Genomic DNA, 22,944 nt, shown 5'->3' on the forward strand with positions numbered 1-22,944 from the left:
TCTTTGTGACATCCTTGTCTGGTTTTGGTATCAAGGTGATGGTGGCCTCGTAGAAGGAGTTTGGGAGTGTTCCTCCCTCTGCTATATTTTGGAAGAGTTTGAGAAGGATAGGTGTTAGCTCTTCTCTAAATGTTTGATAGAATTTGCCTGTGAAGCCATCTGGTCCTGGGCTTTTCTTTGTTGGAAGATTTTTAATCACAGTTTCAATTTCAGTGCTTGTGATTGGTCTGTTCATATTTTCTATTTCTTCCTGATTCAGTCTTGGCAGGTTGTGCATTTCCAAGAATTTGTCCATTTCTTCCAGATTGTCCATTTTATTGGCATAGAGTTGCTTGTAGTAATCTCTCATGATCTCTTTTATTTCTGCAGTGTCAGTTGTTACTTCTCCTTTTTCATTTCTAATTCTATTGAATTGAGTCTTCTCCCTTTTTTTCTTGATGAGTCTGGCTAGTGGTTTATCTATTTTGTTTATCTTCTCAAAGAACCAGCTTTTAGTTTATTGATCTTTTCTATTGTTTCCTTCATTTCTTTTTCATTTATTTCTGATCTGATTTTTATGATTTCTTTCCTTCTGCTAGCTTTGGGGGTTTTTTGTTCTTTCTCTAATTGTTTGAGGTGCAAGGTTAGGTTGTTTATTCGAGATGTTGCCTGCTTCTTAAGGTGGGCTTGTATTGCTATAAACTTCCCCCTTAGAACTGCTTTTGCTGCATCCCACAAGTTTTGGGTCGTTGTGTCTCCATTGTCATTTGTTTCTAGGTATTTTTTGATTTCCTCTTTGATTTCTTCAGTGATCACTTCATTATTAAGTAGTGTATTGTTTAGCCTCCATGTGTTTGTATTTTTTACAGATCTTTTCCTGTAATTGATATCTAGTCTCATGGCGTTGTGGTCAGAAAAGATACTTGATACAATTTCAATTTTCTTAAATTTCCCAAGGCTTGATTTGTGACCCAAGATATGATCTGTCCTGGAGAATGTTCCATGAGCACTTGAGAAAAATGTGTATTCTGTTGTTTTTGGATGGAGTGTCCTATAAATATCAATTAAGTCCATCTTGTTTAACGTATCATTTAAAGCTTGTGTTTCCTTATTTATTTTCATTTTGGATGATCTGTCCATGGGTGAAAGTGGAGTGTTTAAGTCCCCTACTATGAATGTGTTACTGTCGATTTCCCCTTTTATGGCTGTTAGTATTTGCCTTATGTATTGAGGTGCTCCTATGTTGGGTGCATAAATATTTACAATTGTTATATCTTCTTCTTGGATTGATCCCTTGATCATTATGTAGTGTCCTTCTTTGTCTCTTTTAATAGTCCTTATTTTAAAGTCTATTTTGTCTGATATGAGAATTGCTACTCCAGCTTTCTTTTGGTTTCCATTTGCATGGAATATCTTTTTCCATCCCCTTACTTTCAGTCTGCATGTGTCTCTAGGTCTGAAGTGGGTCTCTTGTAGACAGCATATATAAGGGTCTTGTTTTTGTATCCATTCAGCTAATCTGTGTCTTTTGGTGGGAGCATTTAGTCCATTTACATTTAAGGTAATTATCGATATGTATGTTCCTATTCCCATTTTCTAAATTGTTTTGGGTTCGTTATTATAGGTCTTTTCCTTCTCTTGTGTTTCTTGCCTAGAGAAGGTCCTTTAGCATTTGTTGTAAAGCTGGTTTGGTGGTGCTGAAATCTCTCAGCTTTTGCTTGTCTGTAATGGTTTTAATTTCTCCATCAAATCTGAATGAGATCCTTGCTGGGTAGAGTAGTCTTGGCTGCAGGTTTTTCTCCTTCATCACTTTCAGTATGTCCTGCCACTGCCTTCTGGCTTGTAGGGTTTCTGCTGAGAGATCAGCTGTTAACCTTATGGGGATTCCCTTATGTGTTATTTGTTGTTTTTCCCTTGCTGCTTTTAATATGCTTTCTTTGTATTTAATTTTTGACAGTTTGATTAATATGTGTCTTGGCGTATTTCTCCTTGTATTTATCCTGTATGGGACTCTCTGTGCTTCCTGGACTTGACTAACTATTTCCTTTCCCATATTAGGGAAGTTTTCAACTATAATCTCTTCAAATATTTTCTCAGTCCCTTTCTTTTTCTCTTCTTCTTCTGGAACCCCTATAATTCGAATGTTGGTGTGTTTAATGTTGTCCCAGAGGTCTCTGAGACTGTCCTCAGTTCTTTTCATTCTTTTTTCTTTATTCTGCTCTGCAGTAGTTATTTCCACTATTTTATCTTCCAGGTCACTTATCCGTTCTTCTGCCTCAGTTATTCTGCTATTGATCCCATCTAGAGTACTTTTAATTTCATTTATTGTGTTGTTCATCGTTGCTTGTTTCCTCTTTAGTTCTTCTAGGTCCTTGTTAACTGATTCTTGCATTTTGTCCATTCTATCTCCAAGATTTCGGATCATCCTTACTATCATTATTCTGAATCCTTTTTCAGGTAGACTGCCTATTTCCTCTTCATTTGTTAGGTCTGGTGCGTTTTTATCTTGCTCCTTTATCTGCTGTGTGTTTTTCTGTCTTCTCATTTTGCTTATCTTACTGTGTTTGGGGTCTCCTTTTTGCAGGCTGCAGGTTCGTAGTTCCTGCTGTTTTTGATGTCTGTCTCCAGTGGCTAAGGTTGGTTCACTGGGTTGTGTAGGCTTCCTGGTGGAGGGGACTAGTGCCTGTGTTCTGGTGGATGAGGCTGGATCTTGTCTCTCTAGTGGGCAGGTTCACATCTGGTGGTGTGTTTTGGGGTGTCTGTGGCCTTATTATGATTTTAGGCAGCATCTCTGCTAATGGGTGGGGTTGTGTTCCTGTTTTGCTAGTTGTTTGGCATAGGTTGTCTAGCACTGTGGCTTGCTGGTCATTGAGTGAAGCTGGGTGCTGGTGTTAAGATGGAGGTTTCTGGGAGATTTTCACCGTTTGATATTATGTGGAGCTGGGAGGTCTCTTGTTGACCAGTGTCCTGAAGTTGGCTCTCCTATCTCAGAGGCAGAGCCCTGACTCCTGGCTGGAGCACCAAGAGCTTTTCATCCACACGGCTCAGAATAAAAGGGAGAAAAAGTAGAGGGAATTAGTAGAAGTATGAGGAAAGAAAGAAGGAAAGGAGGGAAGGAAGGAAGGAAAAAGAAAGAAAGAAGCAAAGAAGGAAAGAAGGCAAGAAGGAAAGAAAGGAGGGAGGGAGGGAGGGAGGGAGGAAGGAAGGAGGGAAAGAAGGAAAAAAGACAGAAAGAAAGAAGATACAGTAAAAATAAAGTAAAGTATAATAAAGTTATTGAATTAAAAAATTCTTATTTAGAAAAAAAAAAAGGGACAGATAGCACCTTAGGACAAATGTTGGAAGCAAAGCTATACAGACAAAATCTTACACAGAGGCATACACATACACCCTCACTAAAAGAGGTAAATGGGGAAAAATCATAAATCTTGCTGTCAGAGACCACCTCCTAAATTTGGGATGATTCGTTGTCTAAAGGAGGGAAGGAAGGAAGGAAAGAACGAAGGTAAAGTATAATAACGTTATTAAAATTAAAATTGATTATTAAGAAAAATATTTAAAAAAAAACCATGGACGGATCGAACCCTAAGACAAATGGTGGAAGCAATACTATACAGACAAGATCTCACATAGAAGCATACACATACACATTCACAAAAAGAGGAAAAGGGAAAAAAAATCATAGATCTTGCTCCTAAAGTCCACTTCCTTAATTTGGGATGATTGGTTGTCTATTCAGGTATTCCACAGATGCAGGGTATATCAAGTTGATTGTGGAGCTTTAATCCGCTGCTTCTGAGGCTGCTGGGAGAGATTTCCCTTTCTCTTCTTTGTTCTCACAGCTCCCAGGGGCTCAGCTTTGGATTTGGCCCTGCCACTGCGTGTAGGTCGCTGGAGGGCGTCTGTTTTTTGCTCAGACAGGACAGGGTTAAAAGAACCGCTGATTCGGGGGCTCTGGCGCACTCAGGCCGGCGGGGAGGGAGGGGCACGGAGTGCGGGGCGGGCCTGCGGCGGCAAAGGCCCACGTGACTTTGCACCAGCCTGAGGCGCGCTGTGCGTTCTCCCGGGGAAGTTGTCCATGGATCGCGCGAACCTGGCAGTGGCGGGCTGCACAGGCTCCGCGGAAGAGGGGTGTGGAGAGTGACCTGTGCTCGCACACAGGCCCCTCGGTGGCGGCAGCAGCAGCCTTAGCGTCTCCCGCCCGTCTCTGGGGTCCGCGCTTTTAGCCGCGGCTCGTGCCCGTCTCTGGGATTCGCGCTTTTAGCCGCGCCTCGCGCCCGTCTCCGGAGTTCCCTCAAGCAGCGTTCTTAAAGCCCTCTCCTCACGCACCAGGAAACAAAGAGGGAAGAAAAAGTCTCTTGCCTCTTCAGCAGGTGCAGACTTTGCCCCGGACTCCCTCCCGGCTAGCCGTGTTGCACTAACCCCTTCAGGCTATGTTCAAGCCGCCAACCCCAGTCCTCTCCCTGCGCTCAGTCGGAAACCGAAACCCGAGCCTCAGAGCCTCAGCTCGCAGCCCCGCCCGCCCCGGCGGGTGAGCAGACAAGCCTCTCGGGCTGGTGAGTGCCGGTCGGCACCGATCCTCTGTGCGGGAATCTCCCCGCTTTTCCCTCCGCACCCGTTGCTGTGCACTCCTCCGCAGCTCCGAAGCTCCCCCCTCCGCCCCCCGCAGTCTCCGCCCGCGAAGGGGCTTCCTAGTGTGTGGAAACTTTTCCTCCTTCACAGCTCCCTCCCACTGGTGCAGGTGCCGTCCCTATTCTTTTGTCTCTGTTTTTTCTTTTTTTTCTTTTGCACTACCCAGGTACGTGGGGAGTTTCTTGCCTTTTGGGAGGTCTGAGGTCTTCTGCCAGCGTTCAGTAGGTGTTCTGTAGGAGTTGTTCCACGTGTAGATGTATTTCTGGTGTATCTGTGGGGAGGAAGGTGATCTCCGCGTCTTACTCTTCCGCCATCTTCAAGGTCCCCCAGTAATGTCTTTTTTAAAAAAAATAATTTATTGTTTTATTTTTGTCTGCGTTGGGTCTTAGTTGCAGCACACAGGATCTTTGTTGCGGCAAGCAGGATCTTTTTGTTGCTGCGCGGGCTCTTCGCTGTGGCACGTGGGCTTCTGTCTAGTTGTGGTGTGTTGATCTCTCTCTCGTTGTGGAGCACAGGCTCCAGAGCGCATGGGCCCTGTAGTTTGTGGCACATGGGCTCTCTAGTTGAGATGCGCGGGCTCAGTAGTTGTTGCATGCAGGCTCAGTAGCTGTGGTGCGTGGGATTAGTTGCCCGGTGGCATATGGGATCTTAGTTCCCCAACCAAGGATCGAACCTACAACCCCTGCATTGGAAGGTGAATTCTTTACCACTGGACCACCGGGGAGGTCCCTGTAATGTCTTTTTTTTTTTTTTTTTTTTTTTTTTTTGCAGTATGTGGGCCTCTCACTGCTGTGGCCTCTCCCGCTGCAGAGCACAGGCTCCGGACGCGCAGGCTCAGACACCATGGCTTTCGGGCCTAGCGGCTCCACGGCATGTGGCATCCCCCCGGACTGGGGCACGAACCCGTGTCCCCTGCATCGGCAGGCGGACTCTCAACCACTGCTCCACCAGGGAAGCCCCTGTAATGTCTATTTTTAAATGCTTAAATGATCAAGCACATTCCAAGTTTATCCTATAGATATGCTTACAAAAATATACCATGATACACGTAAACAAGAATGTTCATTGTAACATCATAATGACAAAAAAGGGGGCGGGGATAGGACTAGATGAATAACCTAAATGTCCATCCCAAGAGAAAGATTAAATACGTTGTGGCACACATCAATAAAGTGGATACAGCCATTCAAAAGACTGTGGTAGAGAAAAAACAAGGTGCAAAACAGTATAACCCACTGACAGTATTTAAAGGATACAAACATACAGGTATATGCATGATCTTTTTTTCTTCTGAGAGGACACAGAAAAAGTTAATAGTGGCTACTTATGGGGAAGTGGGGACAGAGGGAAACTTAATTTTCCACCTGATCTTTCTACATTATTTAAATTTGTCATTTCTAGGTATTACTGTAATGTTAGTAAACAAGTACGTTACATAATCTCTTAATCAATTAAAAGTCTGTGGGGATAATATCCAATGCAGTAACCTTACAACAAAGCTACTAAGTTGTGCCAAAACACTATAGCTCAGTTTTGAATCATATTTCTGGTTAGTCTATGTAATGGGTGTGTACACAAAGACAGGACTCCTGTGAAGGACAACTGGTTTACTATCTGCAGCAGGGATCCCCCACACTGAGCTGGTTGAGCAGGCAGAGAATTCAGAAAGCAACCAGGCGTGCTGCCCCTCAGAAAGGCAAAATTAAAAGAAACCTAGCTTAGCCTGGAAGGCACTATTCCCAAGGGCCGAAATATGCTTCATTTACAGGGAGTTTCCCCTTCCCCTTTTGAATTTCAGTCTGAGCATGACATCAAGTGAGGCTGAGACTAGAGGGACACCAATGACACTAACCTAAATCAAAACTCTAAAAAGGTGTAGTAAAATGCATGAAAACCAAATCTGAGCAATGGCACTCTAGAATCCATATGCAGTACCAATGGAAAAAGGAGAGTGGAAAGAATGCAAAGTAAAATGTTACTTCTCTATTATGTCTTTCTCCTCCTGCTGTTGCTCTGTATATCACATCTACACTAGACTGACTTCAGTGTTGACAAGCTAGGCAATATTTCTAAACTAGAGAACAAATACTAAATGCTTAGTATTTCCAATTTTAAGTCTAATTATACAAATGGTTAATAAGGATGCTATGGTGCTTCTTATTGCTAGGTTTAAGGCCGCCTTTCATCCTCCTCGTAAATTCTCTAGAAAAAGAGCCCCAACCTTGGATTTATTATCAGTGAGAGTAACACAAATGTCAGATGCTAAATAATTCAGGTCCTGTCCACTAAGAAAGTGTTGTTTTACTTACAGCCTTAGGAGCCACATATCCACCAGGTGCCATGCCTATCCCCGTGGAGAGTTCAAATAGGTCATTCAGACCACTGCTGACCACAGCAGGAGTAGATGAAGGAGCAAAGGTTGCAGGCACTGATGATGGGATGAAGGACTGTCCCACCTGCAGGGAATAAAAGGGAAGGGGAGCAGGGAGATCAGGAAGAACTCATTAATAGTCCTTAAAATGTTGCTATATATTTTAATAGTATTGATAAATCAATAAGAACACAACATAATTACAATATTCTTAGGCGTTTAATTCGTATATTCTTTGTCCTTCAAATCATCATGGTTATTTTTTCATCATTGAAAAGATACACACACTCTTTAGAAGTTCTATCAAGAGAGTCATCAGTAGGATCAGGAACACAGTGATCCAAAGTTTTTTCTGTTTGTTTCCAATTTTAGCTTCCATGATTCTGTGCAAGAGGCCTACAGGTACCCTAATGAAGGGGGAATCTGTTTCTATAGAAAGAAGGAAAAGCATCCAACTTAGACAGCAGTTCCATTTCCGCTTGGGCCCAGGCAAGTCTTATTTCCCCATTTAGGCATAAATATCTAGGAGGAAACTCTCCTGGGGGAGATGGATACTCACACACCCCTAACTCACGTACGAGGAGAGTCTCACTCTGAGTCCAGCTGACGCTCAAGCTCTTTCTAGACGACAGAAAAGAGTATTCTCTCGTCAAGATGGGAGGTTCCATTTCCTTTAGCCCTTTAATGTCAGGAAGACAAAGAACTCTGTAGACACCAGAGCGCCAATCCCTAAAGAGACCCCTACACCACATGTGGTGTATGGTCCCAAAGAATCCAAGTAACCCTACGCTACTTTCTACTCTTCATACACTGTTACAGAGGTTCTGGTGTACAGGGCTAGATAGCAGCAGTGGCTGGTCTGAGAACGTGTGCATAGGAAAGGCATCAAACAGGGGGCAGTGCATCCCATGGTGAAAAAAACCGATGGCACTGACTGCCAGACTTCCTCCAATGCCCCCACCAAGGTCACTGCCAAGCTGAAAGAGAGAAAGGAGAGAGAGGAGAGAAAGGTAGAGTTCATTTAGCTAAGTACTAGATGCCCATACAGAATCTGTAAATTGCTCTACCAAGTTGCGGGGAATACATGCTATTCAACTTGACTCCCAAAGCCTAAAGAAATTCTAGATTGCAAAGAAATATAACCTAGGGGAACTGAGTAGGGGAAGTGATGGTGTGTGGGAGTTTTGAGAAAACGTGGAAAAAAGATGGAGATGGGACATCTCAGGGATGTTTCAGATCCAATCTTTCTACTGGGGTACATAGGCACAAACCCAAACAGGATTTAAAGAGTTTACATATTCCAAGAAGCTATATCTCTAAGTCGTAATGTTCTGAATATGTTTTATTTTTTCTTTAAAAGGAAATTTAAGGGGGGGGGAGAAAAAGAGAAACTAAAATATGTTTTCAACTACAAAACTTGCCGCCACACTGAGAAAGTGGGAACCAAACCAGTAATAAGCTGCAATTTCAAGCTTCAAAAATTATAGCTTGAACAAGAGCGATTTTTAGAGTTTAGAACTCTCCTAAGAAAGCAAACGGCTGGGTTAGGAAGATATCCTATCTAGGCAGGAAATGTGAAGGCATGCAATTCTTCAAATCTCTCCCACAGTCAATACAGCTACGGAGAAATGCTGTGATTTATCTGGAGTAGATCATTTAAAAGGATGCTAACTATTGGAGAATTAGACTAATGCAATTAGCTAGGCGACAGGAAAATAATTCCACATGGTCTTACTTCTGCCTCTTTTTCCCGTCAGGGCTCTGATATAATTCACCCTGAATTCCAGGACAAAAGCATTAAAGAAGAACTGAAGCTGAAAATAGCTAGCATGAAAAAACATAAAACACACATACCCACAACTAATGGTGCTTTTCAGAAAGCAAACAATACGTTTTTGTGCTACGATTCTGTACTGCTACTTCCCTAGTTCTCACTGTGCATCTAACATTCCCCTCTGAATCACCAAATGCCTTGTCTGCTTTACAAAACACTGTTTCCTTTATTGTCTGTCATTTAGTGGTAGAAACTTGGAGAGCTCTAGGCTGTGGTTGTGTTAAAAAAAAAAAAAAAAAAACTGTATTTGTCTTCAGGATTTGAGAGAGGGGATTTATTACCTTCTCAATGGAAAGATATATAAAACCGGGTTGCCAAAATCTCAAAAATAATATATATACTGAAAAATAATGGGGTTTATTTCCACCACGACAGAACAAAACCTCCAGGCGTTTCATAACTGGCATGAATAAGCATGTTCTGCACTAAGCTACAGAACACTCCAAACCTCAAAGAACCAACATTTGCAAAGTCTGGGTCCTGAAGACTATTTACTGGTTGGATGGGGCGAGAAATCACAGGCATACAGATAAAAAGGTCATCACAACCAAGAATTCGAGTAACTGGAAAAGAATGACAGCAAATAGAAAAGATATTACACACCTACCTTCTCCCTGTTTCTAGAATAACACACATCCATAGCATGACATCTGAAAAGCATGAGATTCCTTTTATTCAAACACACACTCACATTTGCTGGACATAAGGTACTATGGGGACTATAAAGATGCCGGGCAATGAGGGGAAAACAATAGATGAACAAGATCCAGGCTTTGCAAACTGGCAAAAAAACAAAACACGAATGCAAAAACCATACAGAATATACTAAAGCAAAAAAAGAAAGTTCTGAATAGAAGAGCCTCCTTTAGGCTGAAGGATAATGAAAAGAAGCTTCAAAGACATGGTAGTGTGAAATTATAGAATGCAAAAATGGGGGAGGTTATTTCTCAAATAGCCTGAACAAAGGTTAAGAAGTAGGAATAAAAGCATGATCAAGAAGGATGAGTAGGGACTTCCCTGATGGTCCAGTGGCTAAGACTCCATGCTGCCAATGCAGGGGATCCAGGTTTGATCCCTGGTCAGGGACTAGATCCCGCATGCCGCAACTAAGAGTTTGCATGCCGCAACTAAAGATCTCGCACACCACAACTAAAAGCTTCCCTCATGCCGCAACGAAGATCCCACATGCCACAATGAAGATCCCGCATGCGGCAATGAAGATCCTGTGTAGCCAAATAAATAAATAGATAAATACTTTAAAAAAAAAAAAATAAAAGGAAGAAGAAGGAGTAGTCTAATTAGACTGGAGCACAGGGTAGATATGTGTTTAAAAAAAAGTCAAAGAAAATAAGTTTGCAAAGGCAAACTGATTATGGTTAAGTCTTTAGTTTTCAATTCCTCCATCACAAAAACCTGGAGGTTTCTTAGAGTAAGATTCAATCTTTCTAAGATTACTAATAACTACTTCAATTGTGTTCTATTAACTATGGTTTTCAACCTTAGATACACAATGGACTAAACCACCTGCATGTGTATAACTGTGGGGAGGAGGGGGATTTTTAGAAGTACTGATGCCTGAGTCTCAATCCCAGCCATAGTGATTTAATTGTTCTGAGTTGTAGCCTGGACATCAGAATTTTAAAAAGCTGCCCTAGTGATTCTAATGTACAGACAAGGTTGAAAACCATTGCCTTAGAGAATTAACTATGATCTGGAATCAGACAAGAATATATGTTCAGGAATTACTTTGACACTAACTCCTGAACTGAAAAGGAAGCTAGAACTTAAGAAGAAAGAAAACCCCATTTATTTATTTTTTATACATTAATTAATTAATTAATTTTTGGCTGCGTTGGGTCTTCGTTGTGGTGCGCGGGCTTCTCATTGTGGTGGCTTCTCTTGTTGTGGAGCACGGGCTCTAGGCACACGGGCTCTAGGCACACGGGCTTCAGTAGTTGTGGCTCACTGGCTCTAGAGCACAGGCTCAGTAGTTGTGGCGCACGGGTTTAGTTGCTCTGCGGTATGTGGGATCTTCCCAGGCCAGGACTTGAACCTGTGTCCCCTGCATTGGCAGGAGGATTCTTAACCACTGTGCCACCAGGGAAGTCCAAGAAAAACTCTTTCTAAGGAAGGGAATGATGCAGAATGTCTCACTTGTCCTGATGCTGATTTTGATTTAGTTTTATGACTTTCTGATGGGCTTACACATCCTCTCCCCAGCAACTCTCCTCCCTTCTGGCCTATCTCACAACTGAAGCTTGAAAGAGATGGAATTCTTTATGGACCTTGTTGGCACTCGATGGCAAGAAAGAAAAAACACACTGGAAGAGAAATGGCAGTATTATCAAATATGCTACATTAAATAAAAGGCATTGAGAAAAGGTACTCACTAGTGGTGTTATTTCCAAAGGAAATAAAGTACATTTGTAGCCCTTGTTTTCTTAGATTTCATTCTTATTATACTTGAGTATTATATGAATATTATCTTAGCTGGACAGGATCTAAATGTACTCCCCCCCTCCTCCCCACCATGCTGCTTGTCAATTTTATTCAAAAACATGTAAGAGAAACTGAAAAGTAATTCTGATACTCCTTTGTTTACATTCAGCTTATCAAATACAACTCAGCTGCAACCCACAATCAAGAACTCTTGATCTTACAGAGACAGAATCCAAAGGGTGTTAGAGACATGTAGCCAGAAATATAAAGGTTCACATAACTGTGCTATGTCCAGAGAGCAAAAGGAAAGGACAATTTCAATATGTTTTCTAACTAGCAAAACTATAGCTTACTCAGACTTTATTCAGCATCTTTCCTTTTGACTGAAAAGTTTCTAAGGGAGGTTATCATCTTCCTGTCTGAAAATATGACACAGGTGACAGCACAGTGTTGGGCAAGAGTAACTAACAGGGAGATGTCAGCAAGGATGGGAGCCAATTCCCCAGTGAGGGCCTCTCCTATCTACAGCGACAAGCAGGGTGATGCAGATATTAATCGAGGGTGGGGGAGGAGAGAAAGCTGAACAAAGCACAGCAATGTCGTTGTCATGTTGGCCTGAACTAGCCACTAACCATTTCAGTTCAGTTGCTGATATCATCTGGAGTCAGACAAGATTCATCTGTTTGGTAATACTTACTAATCAGGTAGGGTACAAAATCAGTCAAACTGGACTTGTAAAATTTCAGTGATATCTATTATCCAGTAAGCTGGGAGAGGTGAGTGAAAAGTGCCAGAGGCATAAGGCATGGCTTTAATCTCAATCTTAGGTGTCAAAATACTGTGTACGTTTTAAGTGTCTTTTGGAGCTGTCCATTTCCCGTTAATCCCAGGACTGCCTTAATGAGGCCGCTATTTTCTCCATGAAGGAAATAATGTCAACTATAGACCAACTAAATCAGGATATAGGAAGATGAAGGAGAGGTGCCAATTTCAGGAAAAGAACACTTCAAATGCTGAAAACTGAGCAGAATTTTCCTACAGGTCCATAGCTGATACCCAAGTCTAAAATTTCTGCTAGTGGTAAAGCTTCCCCAGCCCCCAATCTAAATCACATTAAATGGCACTAAGAATAACATTAACATTTCGCTACTGCCACAGAGTAGGTGCTTTATCATGCATGAAGTAGTGCTGAAATAGGTTCAGTTCATGTTGAACCAGGGAGATGTGTCGCTGCACTGTTCATTCAGTAATTGGATGGAAAATAGTGATTTCATGGTGACTTATTTTATGGGCTAAAGGGATTTCAGCACAGTTGCATGAGCTCTGCTGCAGAACAAGGCTGAGTCAAAAGTTTGAGAGCTGAGTCTGCATACCAAAAGGAAATACCTTCATCTAATGGCAACATGCTACAAAAGCAGAAGTACAGAGAAAGAACCCAAGACTGAGGTTCTGTAAGGGACCAAGTCTGCCTGACTCCAAGAAAAGGAAAAGTCTTGACATGGCCACCAAGCAGACCGAAAACAAAACAAGAACAACAACAACAAAAAACCCCACATGGGATTTCCCTGGTGGCCCAGTGGTTAAGAATCCGCCTGCCAATGCAGGGGACGTGGGTTCAATCCCTGGTCCGGGAAGATCCCACATGCCACGGAGCAACTAAGTGCGTGTGCCACAACTACTGAGCCTGCGCTCTACAGCCCGTGAGCTACAACTACTGAGCCCAAGTGCCACAACTACTGAAGCCCGCACGCCTGGAGCCCGTGCTCCACAACAAGAGAAGCCACCGCAGTGAGAAGCCCGCGTAGCACAACGAAGAGTAGCTCCCACTCACCACAACTAGAGAAAGTCCCTGCGCAGGAACAAAGACCCAATGCAGCCAAAAATAAATAAACAAGTAAAAATAAAATTAAATGCAAAACCCCAAACCCCCCACAAATGTTCACAATCACTGCTCTGGGTTAGCCCCTTTGAGGTCCATCTGACCAGTCTAAAATATACCTGTCTGCTTCTGAAACTGGAGCTGAGTATCTGAAGACATTCTCTTAATTAGAGGTGTAGATCTTAAGCTCACACATTTCTTTGCTCCTGTCTAGAATTATCACCTCCTTTATTTGACACTTTCCAGAACTGATTTAATTGAAAGGAGTCTAAGGAATGCTTCAGGTCATATAGCTCTGCTGGTTAGGAGTCAAAACAGAATGATGTAAAAATAGTACACAATGATTCTGATCACAAACAAAACTTATACCAAAATCCTACTGGTGTCAGAAACATCAGTCTGTGTTTTTCCTATTAGCTTTTAGATTTTAGAAGGCACACACTATCTTGTCTTCTAGGTAAAAGTATGGTTTTCCAGCTCTTGGGCTACAAATTTTAATTTAATCTTCAAAAAGCTATTTAGAAAAGCACCATAAAATATAACTAATCAAATTGGTGAAAAGAATCTGTAACCATGCAAAAGCTATTAGACAAACTCATGGTGAGAATAGACTTGATGTGGAATAGCATAAATGAGTTGAGATCATACAAAATCATCAGAAGACCCCTTAACTTGAAGGAAAAAACGTCTTACATCAATGGAAAAATAGGGAGATATAATAGATTACTTCCTGAGATGGGACAGGGAATAGAATGTGACAGAAAGTCCTTAGAATGGCCACTGTTGGTCTCTTAGGTCAGATATAACTCAATGTTCAAGGCAGTAAAAATTCACAGGAGAAGCTCTGCATTCTGTCTCATTTTCCTTTGCAGTAATTACTACCTATGTACTTGTTTGTCATTCGTCTCCCCTCACTAGAATGTATGTTTGTAAGGACTCGCCACAACTATATTCCCAGTACATAGAATAGAGCCTGACAAGGAATAAGCACTCAAATATTTACTGAGTGAATGCATTTCCATATAAGCACCACTATGGCAGTATTATTTCTTGGGGAGACAATTTGGAAATGAATCATTTTATTGGTGAAAATTATCACAAAATGGACAGAAGGCTGACAAAACTGTTTCCCCAACTGACTTAAGAGCACCATATCTGCATCAACACTGCCAACACATATGAGTACAACCAATTAGAGGAAAAAGTGACCCCACCCCCTCCGTTCCCACCCCAAGGCCAAAGATCTTTCTAGAAAGGAAATGTATTGTCTGAGTGGTTTTGATTGCCAGTTTTCAGCACAAGAATGCCCTGTGCATCATTTATTTGCCTTGAAAGTACTTGCTTTATATCACAATTCACCACCAAATAGATGGGAACACAGGATTTTGTGGCTCTACCTGAAAGCAATCTTATTCCTTTTGCTGCGAAAGAGATGTATAAACTTATCCAATCCCTCGCCTCATTAATGAATAAACTTCTAAAGTCTTTCTCAAACTTTCAAGTGCCTCCTAATGATAAGCTAGCCCAAACTCACACACAGGGCATCTGGGAGGTATAGCATGGAGAGGCCTAGGGCAAACAAGCCTTGTGTTTTATCTTAAACATTCATGCAATTTTACATTCTAAGCTGTAATACAGTGTCTTTACATTCCTTACCATCAAGTAAGACTGACACTGCAAGATGATGAACCAGGTTTATCCTGCAGCTTCAAATGCACCCTGTACTCTGCTGTGTACTCCAGAGACTGTGTACCCTAGTCTGAGAAGGACCAAAGTTAAGTGAGACTGAATTCTATTCTGGAAAATGACAATAACAAAAAAACTGGAGGAATCACAGGACAGTGGAAAAGTGCATATAAACTTTAAAGTTTTGAAGAAGTCTGGGTTCAAAATCCTGACTCTGAGTCTTACTTGCTATGCAATCTTCAGTTTTTTTGTAAAATAGGACCCAATACCAATTACCTTGCAGACTTATTTTTAGGATTCGGAATTATAAAAGTTCTAGCACAGAGACTGGCACAGAAATAGGCACTCAGTATTTGGTAATTATGCCCAACACTGCCTGAGGCCAGCCTTCACTAAATCTATGCATTGATAAAAAAGACAGTGGTTACAAGAGCCACTGAAGAATTTATCAGGCAAAATTAGGCTACAATTTACAAAACTGTCTTCACAAGACTACCAACTCTAAAACTTAAGCTCTTAAATCACAGCAACTCTTTTCCAGAGGAAGAGATATGAAGATGCAAAACTAGTATGTACAACGGATTTCCCATGGGCTAAAAAAACCCTCAAAATCATTACTACAATAGTTCATGAGCTGAAATATCTGGAAGGTAAAAACCTGTAAGAAACAGGGTAGGAGGTTCTGAAAAACATACACTGGAGTCAGGAAAAGGCAGTTTCTCCTCTCTTCTACTCCATCCTAGCTGGGCACACTGAAGCACATATCTCTGGCAGGAAACCCTTCGTCAGCACACAGAAAGGGCACTATGGATAATGCTTCCTTTCTATTCTTGATGCACAATAGCACCATTTTTCTAAATAGAATAATGCACAGCACCTTGGATAAACAGAAGGCCGTAATTTAGCCAAGGCCTGACAGTCTGCTGACAGTCTGAAAGTAATGGCAACAAATAACTGAGATTCAATTATTACTCTAGCGATCCTCAGAGATGTCAAACTCATTAGCAGATGCTGTATCTTTATAACATGTATGCAAGATTTACATACTTGGGTGCCGGGTCACCTCTCACACTACACCAAACCAGAAGGATCTGCACCACCGTCAGAAATGTCACACTACCCAAGATGAGGAGTTTCTTAGATTTGGTAGCAGGGGCATAAAAAGACACCTATACTGCTTCTAAAACAAAGAAACAAAAACCCCAATAACGTTTAAATAGTATACTATCTTGCTCTATACACAGACCAGAGTTTCATTACCTGAATGCATTCCACATCAAGGTGACAGTTAAGTTTACACTAACAGAAGGAGGAAACTATCTACATTTAGGCAAAAGAGAATACACTAAAGGGCAAGCAAAAACTAAGGAGGAAAGTGAAGAGTATGTAGAAAATCCATTTTGATTTGAGAGTTGTGATGAAGAAGCATCATTTTTACAAATCTGAAGCTCTGCCTACATCAATGATTTTCAAAGGTACCTGTCTCCAAAAACAAACAAAAAACCAAACAACAACGAAAAACACCATCTAAGAGTCACCTGGGAATGGTGTGCACGTGTGTGTGTGTGTGTTTTACATCATAGCAATATACCTACTTCACTCTTTGGTTTAAGAATCACAGCTGTTATATATGAGTCACGATTATTGATGGAAGAAGGTTGGAGCCTTCAGGTAGCTTGTGACAAATAATAATAATGAATAAATAAATTGATAAGTATTTCCTGAATGACAGTTCTAGAAAAGTCACAACTCACTAAATCTCAAAACTTCACAAGTGCAATGATGAAAGAGGGCAAACAAGATCTAATGGGAGGGTCACCAGGATGTGAAAATGGAAGAGTAATATTATCCTCTAGTGAATATCAAGTTTTAAAACAGAGGAACAGAAAATGGGTAGATAATCCAAAATACAAGACAATTTTCAGTCTCCAATTATGGAACATGAACAAGGGTGAGAAGAACCCTGGGAATGAGCAACTAAATCTAAATCGGTCAAATTCAACTCTTGGTCAATTTCTGGTAGGCTGGATCACCTAACAGCAAATCACAACAGGAAAATGTCCTGGGGTCAGGGGGTGAGGGTGTGGAGGGGTAGGAGGCAGAACAAAGGTAAAGTCAGAGAGGTCTGTTTTGTAGGAGGTGCCAGAGGCTCACCAAAATATAATTCTTCTGTGGAAATCACTGCCTTGGTTTAAAGATCAATTTTGTAACATCTCTACCTAACTTCATCTGGAGCTTCATTTGGCTCAATATTCTCAGTCTTGCCTGCAAAATTAAAATAACTTCGATTTTTTTAAAAAAATACCAATGTCTAAGGTCCTGTCTCCCAGAAATTCCGTTTAATTGCTCTAGGGTTGGGTCCAAACGCTGACAATATATATTTTTAAATACCAATTATGCAGCTAGAGTGAGAACCACAAAGTTTGAAATAAAATGTTAGTAGCTGCCACGCTTCATTAGCAGCACACCACTGACCTCTATGGGTAAGGTTCTGTTAGAAACCAGTGATAAAAGCAGCAAAAATGCTGCTGAGAGCTGTTCTGAGGTGAATACCCACGTAACCTGAGTGCTGCTTGCCAGAAAATCACATAACTCTAATCCAGGCCATATTTTAAATGGGGACCTGGGTCAAATTCTACCACACCCAGCAACATTCTTCTTCCTAGAGAGTGAAAGACAGACCTTTAACAAAATAATTTCAAGAGTTTCTTGCCCTCTCTCAATCTGAGGCAGAGTAGGAGCCCCCTTTCCAGGAGTGTGTTTACTACTGAAGCCAAGAGAACAAGGCATCTGGGTTTACCAACAGCTATTCAAACACTAAAGTGAAGTGGTTCACAGGGATCACAGATACTCTATGTCTTTACTATGCAAAATGTGGTCCACAGACCTGGGTGTTTGTTAGAAATGCAGACTCCTAGGTCTCACCCCAGAGCAATAAGAATCTGTCTTGTTCAAGATCTCCAGTTGATTTATGTACACATTAGCTTGAGAAGCACTACTGTAAGGCAACAATTCATTCAAGAAACAGCACTATCTGTATAGACTAAGTAAAAACTTTGAGAACGATTTTCCTCTTTAAATTAGATAATTTACGTAAGAACAATAAAAGCATTTTAAAACTGGCATAGACTACTGCTGCCACAGAAACTCGTCTTTCACACAGCCAGATTTAGGCCTCTTCCTTGTGATGTTCTCTTAAAAGGAATCTTGGTTCTTTGAGTGATATATATTTAACTACATACAGATCCAAAGCAAAAAGAAGGGCTTTTACTCCTCATTTTGATTTCTGGGACATATTTATATCACAGAATAAGCTGAAGAAACCTGCATGTAAACACTTTCTGGGGCTATAACACCAATTATACCATTTTAAATCCCAAAGTCAGAATAAGCTAAAATTTAGAGTTACACAGAAACATTACTGGGCCTACCTAGCAAAGGCTGTATAATATTTAGACATCCAATTATAAAAACAATTTATTCTCCACCCCAAAGAGAATATCCTTTGCAAAAAAAGAAAATAAAAAAAGGCCCATGTGTGACTTGGGCTACTACAATCTGAGAAAGTTCTAATTGTTTTTCTATGTGATGTAAACTTGCCAGAATTCTGACACATGACTGGATTAAGCTGTGTAAAATATAAGGAGAAAACTCACTAGTTTTAAGGGCCAGCAAGAGATGATTCAAAGCCAAATGGAAATAACATGTTTCTTTCCCTTCCATGCTAAAGTGGGTTAAGAAACAAGAAGACAGAATCCTGGGCCAGTCAACATCAAAATATAGAGCCTCTTTCTCCCCTCCATCCTTCAAACTTAATTTCTTTGTCTTCTTAGGTTCAGCAAGTCCACTATGTCGTAAACCACTAGGGAAATAAGCAGGGTTGGTAAGGCATAACCGTGGGGAGGATGTAACATTTAACTTGTAGCTCATGTGTCAACAGAATAGGATGAGCTATTTCAGTGTTTATAAGGGATTTCTGAGAGTCTCCATGAATATTTCAATATTCATTTGTCAGTCTCCTGAGTCTATTAAGGAGGTTATATAGCAACGCAGGATATCACACGAGGAAGCTATTCAGTCAACTCTATTCATTAGAGATATGAAAATGAAAAGCAAATGCTTTTATTCCCAAGGAAGACAAAAGCAGTGCTCATTTGTGTCACCATTAGCTAGAGTCCAGAGCTTGCTCAGTGTATAGACTCTGGAAGCAGTGACTTCCATTAGTAAAACGCATCACCCACAAAGATATGACGGTAACCCTATCTCCTTAGGCTCTCTGTCAGCCAAAAGTAAATGTACCTGTACCAGCTGGCATAAATCCCAGACATAATACTGCTCGTAAAGTAGAAGAGAAAATGCCAGTGTATGAAGCAGAAAGTAAGGTCGTTTTGTTTATGTAATCTCTGAGAACACATATTTTTGTATCTATGGCATTGCCTTCCAATTTCTGATGCTGGGAAATAAATCAGTTTGTTGGGCATATTTATAGTCATCAGGTTGATGAACAACTTATTTTCAAGTGTTCAGCTAAAAAAGCCCCTCTAATTCCACCACAGTTAAGTATCTAATTTGCAGGGAGCCATGTGATGAGACCTGCTATTTTTCTGGCCTTCTCTACACAGATGGAAGGTCATCCTTAATATTTCTCATTTATCTTTTACAGCAACAGTAACTAATTGGCTTCCACTGGTGGCACATATTCACAGATACTCTGGACATTGGAGCCTTTTAGTATTAGAATCCTGGAAGCTAATTAAATTGGAAGTATGACAGAGTGGAGTGGGGGGTGTGGATGGAAAAGGGGAAAAAAGAACCAATCAAGAAGTACTACTCGGGCTTCCCTGGTGGCGCAGTGGTTGAGAGTCCGCCTGCCGATGCAGGGGACATGGGTTCGTGCCCCGGTCCGGGAAGGTCCCACATGCCGCAGAGTGGCTGGGCCCGTGAGCCATGGCCACTGAGCCTGCGCATCCGGAGCCTGTGCTCCGCAACGGGAGAGGCCACAACAGTGAGAGGCCTGCATACTGCAATGAAAAAAAAAAAAAATGAAGTACTTCTCAACTATAAGTAAGATACATTTTTAAAAATAACACAAATGGCTCCAATGAACCTTTTGGAATTAGACAAGGCATAAGCCAACAAAATACAAAAAAGGCAAAAGTTTGAAAGCCTCAAAATAGGATGATCACTATGAGGTCATCTGAATGATGTTCAGGTCAGAAGGGGAATTACAGGGGCTATCCAGAGTTAAGCAGCAGGAGCAACAATAAGCTCTGGAAAGGTGACTAGGTTGGTTAAACATCAAAAGTTCCATTCAGAGGCAGGACAACAAAATAATCATGTACACTTGCAGACATATCCCATACCAATGATGAACAGTATCAATTAAATCTCTAGAAAAAATAATCCTGTCCTTTATCAAAGGACATTGCTCTGCTCATCAAGGAAAGGTCTAGTTCTAAAAAGCGGAATAATTTAAAGTTCTTCAGCATATCAAGAATTAAAAATAACCCCAGAAATTTAAAAATAAAAAGAATTTAAATAACCAAAAGAAAGAAGAAAGATGCTTACCAGACTATCTAGTCCTCCTCCCAAGAGATCCACTGCTCCCATCTGCATGGAGGATACCTGTGGCACATTGACTGGGGGACCAAGGTCAAGGTTTAAAAGATCCCCCAGAAGGTCACCTTGAGAGGGGATAACCTGAGGCTGTTCCAGGTTGGTGGCAGTGGTGGTGCCAACAGGGCTGTCACCCGCAACAGTGTTGCAAGTCACACACAGAAAGAGGGGAAAAGAGAAAAGTCAGTTTCACCTGGGACATAGTAACAAGGCAATGGGTGAAGGTCAGATATACAAAAACAGGAGGGGGAAAAAACTCTTATACTATATAACTTCATCAGTCAATCAATTTTAATTGAGCACCTACTCTATAAGGGAGCACTGTAATGAGAACTCTGGGGAAATACATCTTTTTTTAAAAAAATAAAAAAGGAAATATATTTCCTGTCCTCAAATAACTTATACTCAAACAAACAAATAAAAAACCAGCATTCACAGAACAAGTGAAAAGCACACTCACTGTGTAAAAGCAGAAATGAGTATTGTGTGTCTGCACACTGACAGGATATAGATGAGAAGCAAAACAGAACCAGGTGGGGCTGATCCCAAAAGATTCTGAGAATGGTTTTATGGCTACATTTTCAAAAACAGCATAGTTATGAGGAACTACCAGGGAGAGACCTTCAGAAAAAGAAAGGATAGCTTGTGCAAAGGCACAGAAATGAACAATTTGACTTGAGGGGTGGTGAAAAAATTATAATGGCAGGAGCAGACACTGTAATTGGTAAGATTTGGGGGAAGTGAAGATGAGGGAAATACAACTCTGAAAAAAGGTCTGGAGAGTTAATTTTTATATGATAGGCAATGCACAATCACTTTTATTTGTTGAACAAAGAACTAAAATGAACATTTAGAGGAACATTACCCAAGCAGCTGTGTGTATAATGGACTGAAGTTGGGAGAATGGACATGAAGATGAGCTAAGAGTGACCTAAACCGTTACTGCCACAACACTGTAAAAATAAAAACGAAGTGGTGAGTTCCAAGAGATGTTAAATGGACTAGGCAGGGGGAAATGATCTTAATAGATGGTGCCGGGTCAACTGAATAGCTGCGTGAGACAAAAATGAGCCTTGACTCCTACACCTCACAACATAAACAAAAATTAGAGATAAATCAGACATAAATGTGAAGGGGAAAACCAAGAGGATTTCTATGACCTTGGACAAGACAAAAGTTTCTACAAAAAGCTCTAACCAGGGCTTCCCTGGTGGTGCAGTGGTTGAGAGTCTGCCTGCCGATGCAGGGGACACAGGTTCGTGTCCCGGTCTGGGAGGATCCCACATGCCACGGAGCTGCTAGGTCCGTGAGCCATGGCCGCTGAGCCTGCGCGTCTGGAGCCTGTGCTCCGCAACGGGAGAGGCCACAGCAGTGAGAGGCCCGCGTAGCGCAAAAAAAACCCCAAAAACCCAAAACAAGCACAAATGGACAAAAAGGTCATCCAAAAAGGAACCACATAAGGAATTGTGACGGTAACAAATTGAAGGCTAGTAATCTGATAAAGACCTTATGTAAGAGACTGTGCTTCTTTTTACATATTGGTTCTCTCTTTGTGTTCTAGGAAGAGTTGTTTTTGTTTGTTGATTTGTTTCACTTTCCCCATCCCATTTGAGGGTCAAAGTTATCAGGAGAAAGGTAATTTAAATGGCAAACAACAGAAAGTCCGTATCTATTTATCAAAACTTGAAGCACAGGCTGGGAGATGTACTTAGAAGTTAAATGGTCATATCTAGCGAATGTTAAATATGCTTGCCTACGAGGTCAAACACCCTGTAACGAGGCCTGATCCTCATGAAACCACAAGTTGCCTTTGGGTGAAAATCACAGCACTGCCCTAAAACCAAAGATTCAACTCAAGGGCTAATGAAAGATTAATAATCATTTTCTTGGGTACTGCCCTTTTCTTTTTGTTTATCTGTGCCCATAGTCTGTCAAAACAGAGCTACAGTATTGTAAACGTTGACTACACTAATTTGTAAAGCAATAAATCCTATACTCTGGCTATTCATGAACCACTGAAACAGCAATATATATTAGACAATACGAGACACTCAGAAACGGTGCAAGTGCAGATACTCTAACCACTCAGAGATCAAATTCTACTTAGATTTGAGGTTTATTATAATTAATGAAGGGAGATTCTGAAAAGATTCCAAGATACCCATTATAAGAGTTTATTAGAGTACTGCCGCTCCCAAATTAAAGTTTTAAGGTTATCTATAAAGCAAGAGTTCCATGTTACCTGACAGTCTGTTCATAATAGCATTTCCTTACTGATATGGAGCAATTTATTTTGGTAAAAAAAGGTACAGGCAACTGAACAACTATGTCTACACAGAATCTAGGCTGCTCTTATAAAACAATCCTGCAAACATTATTTCACTAACAGCTAGCTTTACAGCATAAGAGAAGCAGTATCTGCTAACTTCATCCATAAGCTTGAACCAAAGTTACAGTAAAGGATAAAAATAGCTAAATGTATACATGGGCGGACCTCATTTTATTGCA

General features: G+C 41.1%; 1 protein-coding gene across 1 annotated transcript in view; it reads right to left on the bottom strand.

Annotated features, from left to right (window-relative positions):
* Positions 1–22,944, bottom strand: part of LOC309838368 (AP-1 complex subunit beta-1-like) — a gene marked incomplete at its 3' end in the record, with an annotated part of 82,416 nt that overhangs the window by 15,343 nt on the left and 44,129 nt on the right. Inside the window, 3 exon segments of the mRNA XM_082679437.1 lie at positions 6,921–7,067; positions 7,918–7,959; positions 20,389–20,581. Coding sequence (XP_082535563.1) covers positions 6,921–7,067; positions 7,918–7,959; positions 20,389–20,581 — 382 coding nt within the window.

This window comes from Grampus griseus (assembly GCF_964374135.1).
Source record: "Grampus griseus genome assembly, chromosome: 20".
NCBI lineage: Eukaryota > Metazoa > Chordata > Mammalia > Artiodactyla > Delphinidae > Grampus > Grampus griseus.